Genomic DNA, 15,842 nt, shown 5'->3' with positions numbered 1-15,842 from the left:
GACGACCAATCTCAGATGGTTCCCATGAGGATTAAATTAGTGTTCAAAAGTGCCTGTCGCAAAGCAGTGTGTTATCACTGGTGGCTAATTACTGACTGATGGCATTCGCTTCCTGCTGTCATGCCTTGGGACTTGTGGTCTCAGAACTCCTTAAACTGAGTACTCATCGCATGTCTCGGCATCCAGCTCTTGCTGGAACTTGTGAGTCACCCCACAAGCAGAATCCTTCTTCTCCCCACCCCCACCTCCAGATCACTCAGGTGACAAAACAGATCTACATGGTGGCCTCGGGGGAGCTCTCGGGCAGACGGTGTGGAACCCCACACACCTGGCCTTACTGCTGGGTATTTTTTCACAGATTGTACTTTTGTGCACTGATGCTAATCATGGATTACAAAAAGGTTAAGAGTGATGCCTTTACACTTAAAAAGTCTTGATTATTTTAGGCCAGTAAAATCTCAAAGCTTGGGGGAGCTTTCACAAATTATTTCTAATTACATTATTTCTCATGGGAAAAATTCTTGACGTACTCATTGGTTTGGGCACTCGTCTGGAGTTTTAGGAAGCATGAACCACGAGTACTGAGGTATCACTAGTTAGTTTCCGCTGATGTAAAAAAACCTGTGCTTGTCTGACAAATTCTGCCTTCACATGTAGAGAGCTAAGTGCCACATACAGAGGAATAGTATTTTATTTTATTTAAATTTTTTTATTCTTTTGGTTTTTTGAGACAGGGGCTGGTTGGGTAGTTTGGGTTGGCCTTGAACTCACTGTGTAGCTCAGGCTAATCTTGAACTCCCAGTGATCCTCCTGCCTCAGCCTCCCAAATACTGGGATTATAGGTGTGAGCCAGCATGCTTGACACAGAACAGTACTTTAAAAAACTAGTGTTCCTCCAACCAGACAACTTAAGATTTGTTTTACTATCTTGCTAGGTGTCAAAAGATATAACCTGAAAACATGCTTTATAAGAGTTTGTCATATGCCATAATGACCCAAATTTGTACATGTCACCTTGAGAGTTTTCAAAACTCACTTTCGTGTGTGTGTGTGTATGTGTGTGTGTTTTAACCGGTACCAGGGATTGAACTCATGACCATGCACTTGCAAGGCAGGCGCTTAAGCCGCTGAGCTAAATCCCCAGCCCCACTTTCTTGTGTTTTGCAATACCATCTGATGAGGTTTGTTTTTTGTTTGTTTGTTTGTTTGTTTTTTGTCTTTTTCTTTTTTATCGGTACTGGGGATCGAACTCACGACCACACACTTGCAAGACAGGCGCTTATGCTGCTGAGCTAAATCCCTAGCCCCCTATCTGATGCGTTTTTTTTTAAAGGGTGCTATTGAGCTGAGGACCGCCTAGAGCAGTAGAATAGGGTACGTATTCTACTTAAGTAGGAAAAAATAGTAATTCAAATAAATTAAAAATTTACTAGGGAATTGTATAATCAGTTTGCTAAGGGTAAGAAATTTAAATCCCAGCAGGGACTCTTCCTGGCAGCCACTGTAAGAATATTAATATGCTAGTAACACTAACATCCTCAAATGCTACCAGAAGTATGATACTCTCTAATGTACTTTGCAGAGATGAAGACATCAGCTGCCAGCTCCCACCCTGGTATTTTTACCTAACAGTGAATTTCAATGCCAGAAACAAAGTCTAAGGGTTTGATCAAAGCCCTGGCCTGACAGGCTGCTTCACTATTTGCGGGAGAGACATTCATTCCAAACATCACCAGGCACCTACTTCTTAGGCCAATAAATAAAACAGCTAAGTAAAATGTACCCTGCAAGGGAAATGTCTGCAGAGCTGCATTTCAGAAGGGAGGTCAGGACTCCTATGCCAAGTACTGTGCAGTACAAAGTGAGTCTACAGAACTCACAAATACTGTTCCATAGAAAAATGTGTATATTTTAGCTTTATTTTAGGAAACATTTAAAGTGTGGGAAGACAATACATATAATTGGCTAATATTAATTTTCCATTTTTGTCTTAATATTTAATAATATTAATTATTAAATTAATTTAATATTAATTTAATTAATTTAATAATTAATTTAATTATTTATTAAATTAAATTAATAATTACCTGATTTTTAAGTTAAATGATATTAACATTAAATGATATTTAATAGTGAAATTATTTTTCAACAGAAAATGGCAATTAAGAAGAAACAAGAAAAACAAAAAGAAGGCACATGTAAAAATAGGAAATATTAATTCAACCATATTATTACTTATATTACATGTGAATGGACCAAAGGCTTGAAACAGGAGGCAGATGTTATCAAACTACATAAAAAAGCAAGACTCTACTACATGCTATCTGTAAGAACAGAAGTAATATTTAAAGAAACAATAGATGAGCACTTTCTAGAAATGATAAACTTTTTAGACCAATCCATAGCTGGGTGAATCTACGCTTAGATGTGTCATTGTGAAAAAGTAAAACACAGCACCAACAGCAATTAAAAGCAGTCAGAGAGAAAAACAGATGATATCAAAGTGAACGACACTTTGGTTTCTCAACAGCTACAAAAGGAGCAGGATCCCTGGGGCCCTGAGAAAATGTTTGAGCCTATCCAGTTTGAAAATTCTTTTGAGAGTAAAGCCCAACACATATTTAGACATGAACTGAGAAAGCTTGCGAGCAAGAGTTCACTAAGATTTCTAGGGCAACTGCTCAACAACAACAACCAGGACAATTTTTTTTTCATTTGTAAAGGAAAACATATAATCACAATATAATCAATCGACAAAATGTAGGAAAGGAGAGGGGATAAAGTATGATATGAAATGCAGATCAAATAGAAAACACAAATCAGAGAGAGAGTAGGTTTACTATAATACAAGGAGTTCAGTATTTACAATAAATAGAAATGAGCTATTTACTGTAAATGTTTCAGATAAAAAGGTCAACCTGAGTTTTACAAAGTTGGCTACAAAGCTGGGCATCGATGGCATTCACCTGTAATCCCAGCACTCAGGGAAGTTAAGGCAAAAAGATCCAAGTTTGAGCCCAGTCTGGTCAACTCAGTGAGTTAAGGAGAACTTTGTTTCAAAAAATAAAAAGGGCTGGGCCATAGGTCAGTGCAAAGGCCCTGTCTGTGTTCAACTCACAGTAACCACAAAATAATTTGTTACATAAAATGGGCACAAGAATATATCCAAAACATAAGATGATCAAAGAGAATAGAAAAATATTTCAAACCTACAAATATACAAGCATATGTGAGTGTGTACACACACATACACACATTCACATCCAAATACATATATTCATATACATGAGTGTGTATATACTACACAAAATAAACTTTGAGGCAGAATGTATTATGTGGGGATTTAGCTCAACGGCATAAGCAGGTGCCTGGCAGGTGCAAGCTTGTGAATTCGATCCTTGGTACTAAAAGAAAGAACTACGTGTTAGGTCAAAAAACAAGAACATAAAAAAAAAATTAATGAGCTACACAGCCAAAACAAACTCAAAACAGGAGGCAGAAAATCATAGAAATAAGAACAGAAATTCATAAAAGAGAAAATAAACATACAATTGAGGCAATAAAAAACTACTGGTTCTTTGAAAGATTAGTAAAACACAAGTATCTGGCAGGACTATTCAGGAAAAAGAAAAGAGGGCACATAAAATAATATTAGGAATAAAAAAGAAGACTTAACCACAGTGCCATATGACAAAAAGTAAATAAAACATGGGGAAAACTTTATGCCAACAAAATCCAAAATTTAGATAAAATGGATAAATCCTTAAAAAATATTTATTATAGCTTCTACTTCACACATAGTTTAATAAATAAGTAGACACTTTTATATTCTATAATCGTTTGTAAAAAGCAGCAATCTTGCCATAGAAAAAAGACCAGCCTCACATAGTTTTATTGGTAAATTCTATCAAAGCCTAATATTCTAGGAACAAATAATTGTATTATTATGCAAACGATTCACACACACACACACACACACAGAGACTCTTCCAGATCATTTTATGAGGTTGGCCTAACTTACATGCTATCAAAACCTGTCAAGGATACAACATCAAAGAAAAATTAAGGACTATATCACACAAGAGAATAAATGCAAAATTCTTTTAAAAATTTGTAACTAACTCTATAAAAAATTTATCTTGATCAAGTTGTGCTTATTCCAAGAACACAAGGTTTAGCATTTAAAACAACCCATTAATATTCTCAGATTAAAGGAGTAAACTCAAACAATTATCTCCACAGGTACAGAAAAAGCATTTGATAAAATCCAATCTGAATCCACAATTAATAAAAGTCAAGATAAAGGAATTTCCTTAATTTCTTAAATAGAATCTCAAACAAATTGGTAACAAACATAATCTTAGTGGTAAAACATGCAAAGAACTTTACTTAACTCTACTTAAAATCCTAACTATATAGTAAGATAAATTTTAAAAGTTGAAAGATCAGGATATAAAACTCAACATTTAAAAAAACTGGTGGTTTTTCTATATGCCAGTAATAAACTGGCTGAGAAAAAAATCAGAAAAATAGATTAAAAGAATACCTATGAATCAGCCTAATCAAGGAGGTGAAAGGTCTTTACAATGAAAGTTAAAGAACACTGAAGAAATGAAGAAACTAGAAGATGGAAGGATCTTCCATGTTCACACACTGGCAGAATTTATCCTGTTAAAATGCCATGTTACCAAAAGCGATCTATAGATTCAGCGCAATCCCCATTAAACACCAATGACATTCTTCGCGGAATTAGAAAATGCAATCCTGTAATTCATACGGAAGCACATGAGAGCCAGAATAGTCAAAGCAATACTAAACAAAAAGAGCAAGGCTAGAGGCATCAGAATACATGATTTCAAAGTATACTGCAAAACCACTGCAAGAAAGGTATCATGGTACTGGCATAAAAATCGGTAGACCAATGGTCTAGAACAGAAGACACAGAAACAAAGCCACATAAACAACAGCATCTGACTTCTGACAAAGGAGACAAGGCGCACATCGGAGGAAAGACAACATCTTTACTAATGGTGTCGAGAAAATTGGATAATCATAAACAGAAGATTTAAACTAGACTCCATTTCTCATTCTGCACTAAAACCAGGTCAAAATCATTCATCTAATGTAGGACCTGAAACTTAGAAACTGCTAGAAGACAACATAAGGGAAACATGTGAAAACATAGGCAAAGTAAAGACTTCCTGAATTGGACTCCAACAAGTTTGTGGAACAATAGCTTGAATCAACAAGTTAGATGATATCAAATTTAAGTATCTGCATAGCAAAACAAGTAACAGAGCAAAGAAAGCCTACAGGTTGGGAGGGCATCTTTGGTGCTTACTTTCTTGACACAGGATTAATAACTAGACTATATAAAAAAAACAAGAAAATAAACAAGATGATCAATAAATGGACTAAGGAATGTGGATTAAGTCAGCTTGGAACACCCAGCTGAACAGTCAACGTGGTGCTGGGTGTGGAAGGCCCACCTGAGGATTGTTGCCAATCTTTTTCTGCATAAAAGAACTGGAGGGGAAGATGGTGCGCTGTTGATTCTCCTGGAGAAGCTCATCATCTGGCTTCATATGAACTCAGCTGTGCTTGCTGTCACTGAGGATGGCCACAGTTCTTTTGTGGGCAGATCTGCTCCTCATCTTGAGGATCATTTCCTGGCCTCAGTGCAGATCCCTCACTCAGCCTGCTGGCACAGATCCTTCATCCCACTGGCAGACATTCTAGTTTCTACCACTGGTCCTTGGGCCTTAGTGCAGATCCTTGATGCAGACTTGCATGAGAAAATTGTTTGGGGCTTTAGGCTTCCAGCTGGACTCATGGGGGACATTGCCATGGGCTCTAGATCTTCAGCTGGACTTGTGAAGGACATTGCTGTGGAATCCAGGCCCTCAGCTGGATTTTTTTGCGTTTCTAGTGTGTGGATAGATCTCCTGAACTCTTCTGTATTTGACTTTGTGGGTGAATATTATAAAATAATCCTATAAATTATGTGTTCTGTATTAAATTTACTCCCTTGAAAGCCCTGACTACAACAGAACTGAATAGACAGCTGTCAAAAGAAGTACAAATGGTCTAAGTATATTGAAAAATGTTCAACATCTTTAACCATTAGAGAAATGCAAATCAAAACCACATTGTGATACCATCTCATCCAAGTAAAGTAGCTATTACCAATAACAAAAAATAATGAATGATGGCAAAGAGGCAAGGGAAAGGAACCCTTTTACACTGCTGGTAGGAATGTAAATTGGTACAGCCATCATGGATATCAATCGGAGTTTCCTCAAAAAACTAAAATAGACCTACCACATGGCCCAGCTATATCACTACTGAATACAGAAATTAAAGCCAGCATACTACATAGATACCTACATACCCATGTTTATCGTGACACAATTCACAAAAGCTAGGAGAGGGAAACACATTCCAATGGAGAAAATATTACATAATGTAATATTATTCTGCCACAAAAATGAATGAAATTATGTGCTTTCTAGGACAATGGATGGACCTGGGACCACTATGCTAAGCAAATAAGCCAGACTCAGAGACCATAGTATCAGATGTTTTCCTTAATATATGGAATGTAAAACAATAACAAAGATACCATGAAAGTAGAAGACAGACTAACATTAGACAAGGAATAAGGGGAGGTGGGTAAGAGGGTAACAGAGGAGATGGACATGCTATAAAAAGTTACACATGTTAAGAAAACAACATATGCCGGGGATTTAGCTCAGCGGCTTTAGTGCCTGCCTTGCAAGTACGTGGTCATGAGTTCGAACCCCAGTACAAAAAAAAAAAAAAAAAAAAAGAAAACAACATATTGAAATCCAATGTTTTATACAATTAATCAGAACTAATAAAATATTTTAAAAGAACTACAAACAAAAAGTATACAAATATAAAAAACAAAAAAGCATGAATATAGTTCATCAGTAATGAATTTTAGTTTTCTGAATTACTTAAGGAACAACTTTCAAATATTTTAAGTTGAAGGATTAGAGAAGAAGAAACTCCATTTTAATTATTTCAGATAACATTGATTATCTATGTAGAAATCCCAAACTCACATAAATTATTTGAGTTAAGAATTTAGTTGGGTCAAGAAGAATTTATAAAATTCAGTTTCCATGCTATATACTACAACAAGTAGGTAGTAAATTCTATTAATTAGGTATTTGCATACCTAATCTGTACACAAAATCATGAAATTTTTTTCACATAGTAAGGAATAAATCTAGTAAGATATGGGTAAAATTCACTTCATTTTATTATTATTATGTTGTAATGCTGGGAATCAATCAAAGGTCTTACAGACAAGTGCTCTATCACTAAGCTATATCTGCCAACCCCCATATGGGCAAATCTTTATGAAGAAAATTATAAATTTTTTTTATCAGTACTGGGGATCGAACTCATGACCACACGCTTGCAAGGCAGGTGCTTATGCTGCTGAGCTAAATCCCCAGCCCTCAAATTATAAAATTTTATAAAAGTATTTTAAAACCTTAATAATTAGAGAAGTATAATGGTCAGGAATTAGAAAATGCACTGTTACAAACTTATAATTCTCTCCAAACTGAGCTATTAGATTAACTATAACACCGATCATTAAAACTTCCAGAGATTTATTTTGTGAAACCTGACAAGCTGATTTGAAAAGTTATATGAAAGGCATAATAAGTACGGCCTGGGTTCTTTGAAGCACAAGGCACAGGATGACCTTGCTCACATATAATAAAACTGTAAGAATGACCCAAGTGGTAGTTACATAGAGCTGGGCATGCTGACCAGGGCAATGAAAGAGAAAGCTCAGGATGGACACCTGATTCATGACAGGGGTGGTTCTATGGAACAACGGGGAAGAGAACCTTTTCAGCATGCCGTGCTTGGACAATTAGATATCCACAAAGGACAAAGTTACAGTGCCCCCCTCACAGCACACACTCATAGAACAATCAACCCTGGATGGGCTCTTGGATTTCAGTGTGAAAGATAACCCAAGACACCTTTACAATACTACCTTCACGAACTTGGAGGAGGAAAAGGTTTTTTAAACTAGACACTTAAACTACTGTCCATCAAGGAAATGAATGGTGAGTTCAACCACTTTAAAATTTAAAGATTCTACTCATCAAAAGACATAGTTAAGAGAAAGCAAAGATAAACAAACCACAGCTTGGACGAAGATTTTTGCAACACACAGAACCAACAAAATAATATGTGACTATAGTATATAAAGGAATCATACAAATTAGTAAGAAAAAGATGACTCAATTAGAAAAGACTTATACATATGCTTCACAAAAGAGAAAAGCAAAATGAGCAATAAACAAAAACATGGAAAGCCCCATTAGTAATAAGGAACATACAACTTAACTCATACTGTTGTATCATTAGCTGCCATGTTGACGAATACACAAAGTCAGCCAGGAATGGTGGTGCACACCTGTAATCCCAGCACCTGAGACTAGAGGCTGGAGGATCACTGCAAGTTCAAGGTCAGCCTGGGCTACATAGTGAGACCCTATCTCAAACAAACAAACAAACAAATAAGCCAGAAAACAAACAAACAAAGAAGTCTGAAAACACAGTGTGTGTAGCCACAGGGCTTTGGCACTGCTGGGTAGGAGTGTGAGCTGGGATGACTGCTTTGGAAAACATTGTGTAATTATTTGGTAAAGCTGAGGACACACATGTGTTACGATCTAACAGAAGAAACCTTTGAAGCCTATACAAAAATATTTATAGCAGTAATGTTCATAATAGTCTCAAAGTGAAAAAAATCCACATTATCTTTTATGGCAGGCTGGATAAATGAATCTTAGTTTATTTATACAATCAGATACTCTTCCTTAGTGTAAATGAATGAATTATGTTGTACACAGAAAGGTTGAACCTCAGGAACATAACTTTAAGCAATGAAAGCAAGTAGTACTGTGTAAGGATATATTTAGTCTGAGTTTATTTTTTTAAAATGTAAAATATGCAAAACTAAAAATTTGTATTAAGAGCACAAATATGCATGCTTCAGGGGTGCTGGGTTGTGACTCAGCCCTAAGAGCACGGCAGCATGACTGGTGTCACTCAGTAGCATGAGCCTGAGTTCAGAGGCCAGCACCACAAAACATAAGAATCTAAAGCCCACACGTACGGTATGGAAACACAAGATAATGATCAACGCAGATTACAGGACAGTAAATAACCTGTCAGGTGAAAAGTAAAAGGGCTGGGTAGGGAGAAGATTCATATACCCATGAAATACATTTGCACATACATGAATACTCACGTGTAAATAAATACAGTGGTACCTCAGTTCACGAACCTAATTCATTCTATGATTTTGGAAAGATGGCCACATGTGTGTTTGTGTGGGAAAGATGGCCACAGTCATGTTCGACACCTGATGCAGAGTTTCCAAACAAAACCAAACTTTGCCAAGTGCTTCTGCTTGGAAAACCAAATTTGTTTGCAAACAAAAGTGTGAACTGAGGTATCACTGTATACATAGACAATTTGTGGACAACATTAATGTTCCTTTTTTAAGCTAAGAAATGAGTTTCTTGATATGTGTTTATGTATATTTAATAAATATTCTCTTGCTTCTATTCAATATTTAGTAATAATAGTAAAGGATTCCAAACTATCATATTTGAAAACACTGTGGGAATAGCAGTGGGAATAATACAAATCTCTACCAATTGTTGAGGGATTACAATGTATAAATGCCTTAGATATACTAGTTAAATTCTTATAACAAGCCTTGGAGATGGATACTTTTTACTCACATTTTGCAAATGAGGAAATGAGACAGAGCGATTAGATGACTTACTCAAAAGCAGAGGATGTTCAGTCCTAACCCAGGTTTACTTAATGCTTATGCTCAAGCCCTTAACTATTGCAAGGTCCATGTTCCTCTCCTATGCAGAACTGACCCAAGAAGACCTCCCCCTACACACACTAAAAACAACAACAACAACAAAATGGTTGTATCTCCAGGGTAGTAAGCTTAGTTCTAGAGTCCTTTAAAGGATTCCTAGTTCTCATAATTCCAAGAGTTAGGAAGTTCTTCCCAAATGCTGAGTCTATTGTTTCATCTCAGTTCTGCTGGGAGTGACTGAGATGGTGCCTCTTAGTTTAGAGCTTTTTCATCCCCATTAAGCTTACTCAAAATACTTAAATACCAGTTTTTATCAGATCATGATAACGTGGTGTATTAGGCACCTTTCATAAGTGTAATGAAACAGCTGATACATTTAATTTATAAAGAAAAAAGGCTGACTCTGGCCCATGGTTCTAGAGGTTTTAGTCCAAGATCAAGTGGTCTCATTGCTTTGGGCCTCTGACAAGGGCAGCTCACCATGGTGGGAACTCTTTGGATAGAAAATTGTTCACCTCATAAGCCAGCAAGGAAAAAAAAAGGCAGGAGAACAAATTGGGATCCCAGTCTACCTTGGGAGCATGTCTCAAATGACCTGAAGACTTGCCACTAGGCCATAGCACCCCCAAACAGCACTATCTGGGAACCAGATCTTTAACACATGGGTATTTGGGTGAAACTCATCCAAACCAGAGCAGGTACTGTATGATTTGGATATGGTTTGAGTTTCCCTCCTAAACGTTCATGTGTTGGAAATGTGGTAATCCAGGTTGTGGTGTCAGGAACCTTTAAAAGTTAGAGCCTAGTGCAAGGTAACTGGGTCACCTGGACTGTTGCCCATGGAAGTAACTGGTTTGATTCTCTCAAGACCAGTAAGGCCTTGTGAGAGTGAGTTGTTATAAGGAGACAAAGCTGGCCCCTCATGGTTCCCTGGCTTCCTGTCTCACCCTGGGATCTCTCTCTCTCTCTCTCTCATGTGCTCCCACCAGGATGCCATCTGCCATGGCAAGACATAGCCAAGGGGGCCTCACCAGAGCTGAGGAGAAGCTGGTGCCCTGCTTTGAACCTCCTGATGTGAGCTATGTAAATCTCTTTTCTTTATAAATGCTGACTCAGCCTCTGATGTTTTGTTATAGCAACAGGAAACAGACGAATGGAGATGGGCAGGAATGGAAAGGTCAGCTGCTCCTGTGAAGATGGTCAGCTGTCCCATCTGGCAACTGGTCAGCAGGTGGATAGGAATGACGTAACTAGGAAGAGGTTTCCTTGCACGTAATAAGCCCTGATGAAACATCAACTGGACCCAGAGTGTGATAGGTGTGGCTGGAGAAGCACAGGGAGTCTGTAGTTCTCCTGGAGACATGCTTGTCACAAATAAACAGATAAAACTGTGTGGTGTTTGGGACAAGTGCCACTCAGTCATGTTTAGATTGCTGTTGAAATGTTTTACTCGGGTTGGGAGGAGACCAGAGGATGCATAGACTAATCTGGCCTCAACTTTTAATAAGTATTCCTGGGAAGAAGTTTCCCATCACAAAGGAAGAAATACAAATATTTCAAAAGCAAACAAGCCATCGGCTGCTCTCAGACCTGCTGCCATATGCTTTGCTTTTTCCAGCTTATGGCTTAACATTAAAATAACAGGCTCGCATTCCTCAAATATCTCCACTGCTGTTTCTTGTTTCTACTACTTGAAAAGGCTGTCAGCTGCTGTCACTTGAGGGCGTTACCATATTAGCCACCACTGTTTACTGCTTACTGGTGTGGTACGGCTGTTAGTTTTGGTACCAGTGGCCGGGGAAGCAGGAATCACATGCTGGACCTAACCTCTAGCAGACAGGGGCGTACAAGCCCATGCATCCACGCACTCGTGTGTTGGGGGTGAGAAGCAGGGCATGGTGCTCTAGAGAGACCAAGGAGACAAACTGAGTTCAGTTGTATTGGGCTGTACTGTATCAGGATGCATAAATGATCAAACCGGACAGGGCTTTAGAAATACACTAGTGTGCAAAGAGCCAGTCTGAGATGTACAAGGGGAGTAAAACCCTGCAGCCAGGCTCTCTAATTCACTCTGCATAAACAGCTGAACCAACAAAAGAAATCCGAAGTCAGAGGTTTCCTGGATTATAACAAGAATTCTCTCAGATGGGGAGACAAGAAGTGCCCTTTTCACTTGAAGACAAAGAAATGTTTTTAATGGAAATGTGGGAACCAATTTGTCAAGGATAGCTGCTGAAAGGCACTGATTAGAAGCGCAGTGGGGTGGTGAGCGGGAGGAATAAAGCTGAAGCTGACCCACTTAAAAGCCTGCCCCTGCACTTACTCCTAGAGGGAAGGGAGCCCACCAGGACCATCTTCTACCCGCCTCCCCATGGCTGGCTATGCAACCATGTAGACAAGAACCTTCCAGCCTGCAGGGGTGTTTAGTATTTCCAGCCACTGTGTACTGGTTCCTAAGCTACCACCACTGAGGATAAAATGGTAACCCAGCAGCCCAAGAGACAATGTTCTTTTTCACAAAGCCTCACCATTCAGCGGATTCCAAAGTCATGGGTTTGATAAGAAGGTGACTCAGAAGAAAGACGTGATAATTACACAATTCAAGCACATGCTAGTTTATCATGATGATTCACAGGGTATGTATAAATATTGATTAACTTACTGATGGAATTCCACTTTCTAGAGAATAAAACCAAGGCTCAAAGAGGGAAGGTAGCTTGATTAAACTTGCCTAAAATAGAATAATCAGCCAGCGCTGGTGGAAATCCTTGGTAACACAAGACAAACAAGTTATCAGGCAATGCTGCCCACTGAAATTTAACAGAAATTTTGCCATACCCGAGTTCAGGGGTACCTCAGATTTTGAACTTAATTTGTTCCACAATTTTGGAAAAGATGGCCACATTTGTGTTTGTGTGGGAAACATGGCCACGGTCTTGTTTGTCACCCAAGGCAGAGTCTGTAAATAAAAACAGAATTTTGCCAAACGCTTTTGTTGGTGAACCAAACTGTTTGGCAATAAAAGTATTCATGGACTGAGGTACCACTGTATTTTCGGTATCAATATTAGTATTTTTCTTTCAGTTGACTCGAAAGACTTAGTCTTTCCCTGAGTAGTAATTTTCTTGAACTCTCACTTTGATATATATTATGTTTTTCTAATGTACATTTAAAAATGTATAACTATTAAAATGTTCACTTATGACCCATTCAAAATCATACTGATTTTGCAGCAGTTAGGACACAAGCCAGCAGGTGACACAAGAATGGGAAACAGACAGAAGCCCGCCACTCATTAAAAGCATGATTTGAGTCTTCTGGGATGGTCAGGGTCTTAAAAGACACTTCTGTTATGAACCATGAATCAACAGATGCCCACTATGTAACCAGAAACAGAATAAAGCTTGACTTTCATTTTGAATCCCTTGTTAGTGTAAATCTCGAGTTAAATCTCCTCTCTGCTCTGCGCAGGGGTATGTTGATCATTTGGGGAGTGTCTGTGCAGGAGCTGGCTGGACAGGGTTGATTAGCCCTGAATTTACATGATCTTAGCCTCTTCAAGAGTCAAGACATTAAGATAACAGGTTTACAAGGACCCGAAGGACTCTACCTTGTAAATCTGGGATCACTTGGATTGCAGGTACGGGGGAGCCCACATGACCGAGACCACCACATACAGAGACAATCTTTTCTAGAAATGGAATAATCCTGCAGCTGTAAAGATTCCAGGGCTAGACACCAGAACTGAGATAATGATTAACTGGATCCCAGCCCAACAGCTAATCACTGAAAGCTGACCTCATGCCTTCGTAGGTGGACCCATCTGAACCCACCCCCCCCAGCTACCTAAACTGGAGTCCTTTCCTATCTTCCCATCTAAATTTCCAGTGAAGCTTTTTCCCTTGTAAATTTGCACTTTAATTTTATTTCTACTAACATAAGGACCCATACTAGGGGTGACAATCCTACATCCTTGGAGTAAACATCTGAAAGAATGGATCAAGTAGTTTATCTGAACATGGATGACCTAATATTATGTTAGGATGACATAGTGGGCTAAATCCGAGGAGAGTTCGTATTATTTACCCCCAGGATTCCATGACGGACTTGCATTGGATAAGTGGGGAGTACCTTTAGTAACTTCTGAGAAGGGAAAAACAAACCCTGGATTCACTTACATAAAGTTCTCTGGATATTCGCTCAGGGCCATGTCAATGATGTTGAGAGCATCATGGTAGTGCTTTTGTGCGGACAGCAGGAGGGCAAGGAGGTGCAGGGAGTTGGCATCATCACCTTGAAGCTGAAGAGCTTGGCGGACATAGCCTAGGGCCTCTGGAATCTGGTTTAAAATAAAACCAAAAAGAGTGTTTAAGCATGCATACACACACATGTACATGCACACGCATACACACAGAAGTCGTCATTGCAATATTTGGTTCTCTGTGATAAAGAGCTGTCTCACGCTGTGCCACATTCACATATTAAGCCAAGTGTTCATGGTTCAGGGTATTAACCACAGACACGAAAAGAGACATCCTCTTTGTATGATTGGACAGATAAAGGCACAGGAGAGGCCCTGTTCTTCCTTATAACAGCCAATATTAGATCATTTATTTCTCCTAAATGAACACTTGCTTGTTTTTTCCCACAAAACTGATTACCTTTAGATTACGCCCAAGATGATTTCACTGTAAATGGAGACATACAAATTGCCAAGGGTTTTTAGTGGAATTAAATTGCCTTAGCTGAACTGCTCTCATTTTTTAAAGTATTACTGAAATTAAAGTACTTAATAAGTCATAAACCTTTAGCAGAGCTTTCCAAATGATTAGATGCCTGGATTCCACTGGACATCAAGGAAATAGGCAAACAAACAAATAGACAAAACCCCACTCCTTTCCAAAGGGCAGCTTAAAAAAACAGGATTCAAGAAAACAAACTGCAATGCCACATACAAAGCAGATGCATCCAAATTCAAGCCGGACCGGAGGCGACCTTAACCTTTATGTGCCACAGCTGCCCAAGGTGCTCTTCAAAACAGCCCACGTACAGGGCGGGTAAAATGCACATGAGTGGGGATTTTTACACCTGAGATTCTATGCAAATCTAACAATAATGAGGGGGAGCAAGAACCTGAAGCCAGATTTCAAAACAGTAACGGACAGAAAAATTCCTATACAGCTGCCCAGGCACTGCTTTCTGTACAGCCTCCCCCTCCGGCCCCAAGAGCCATCTTCTCAGCTCATCTGCTTCTTCCTAAAACCCTTGTTGCTTTAGCCCTTAGTAGAATGCTGTTAGTTTTCCTCCTCTGAGTTTCCATTCTTCATGAATTTAGGTTACAAAAGCTGACTATGGAGGCCTTTCGCTTCGGAACCAGAGAATCAAGGCTGTCATGGTTGGACGGGAGATCAGCTGGGCCCATCCTTCATTTACAGGGAGGGAGCTGAAGGCCAGAGTGGTGAAGTGAGTGGGCAGGTCCCCTAGCTACTGGGAGACTAAGATGAGGGTGACTCTAGACCTGATTCTTCTCTGTCCTGTGCTCCCATTCAAGTGGCACTGGCTCTAAACCTAGGACAGTCACCACCTCTATCTTCCTGGTCAGCCAGGGAACAGTCAATGAGAGTGTGCTGCAAGCCTTCGGCTGCACCTCCAAGGGTCCTTCTACCGGTCTACTCCCAGGTGACAAACTACTGTGTAAATAGCATCCAACCTGGGATTATGGCGAGGGTCAAAGGGATGACTGGAACAATCAGGGACAAGCTCACACAGGTTCAAAATGATCTTCTTAGGGAGGGGCTGGTTTGAGGGGATCCAATTTTGGCTCCTCCATTCACTGAGTCTTAATGGGGCTGAAGATATGTTAGACAGTGTACCAAATACCAAGGTAAAGCGATGACGGTGATAGTTATGGCTTCCTGTCCTCCTTGAAGCTTAAATCCAGTGA

At 39.1% G+C, this 15,842-nt stretch overlaps 1 protein-coding gene across 6 annotated transcripts in view; it reads right to left on the bottom strand.

Moving 5' to 3' along the window:
• Ttc7b (tetratricopeptide repeat domain 7B) overlaps nt 1-15,842 on the bottom strand; it is a 249,360-nt gene that overhangs the window by 77,283 nt on the left and 156,235 nt on the right. For all 6 annotated transcript variants that reach the window (XM_063240840.1, XM_063240837.1, XM_063240838.1 and 3 more), the window contains one exon: nt 14,077-14,237. In XM_063240840.1, the coding sequence (XP_063096910.1) occupies nt 14,077-14,237 (161 nt within the window). The remainder of the gene's footprint in view (nt 1-14,076; nt 14,238-15,842) is intronic.

Source organism: Cavia porcellus, unplaced genomic scaffold, assembly GCF_034190915.1.
Source record: "Cavia porcellus strain 051 isolate PalLab524CR breed Dunkin Hartley unplaced genomic scaffold, mCavPor4.1 scaffold_31, whole genome shotgun sequence".
In the NCBI taxonomy this organism is placed as follows: Eukaryota; Metazoa; Chordata; class Mammalia; order Rodentia; family Caviidae; genus Cavia; species Cavia porcellus.
This window is presented reverse-complemented; position numbering and strand designations above follow the sequence as displayed.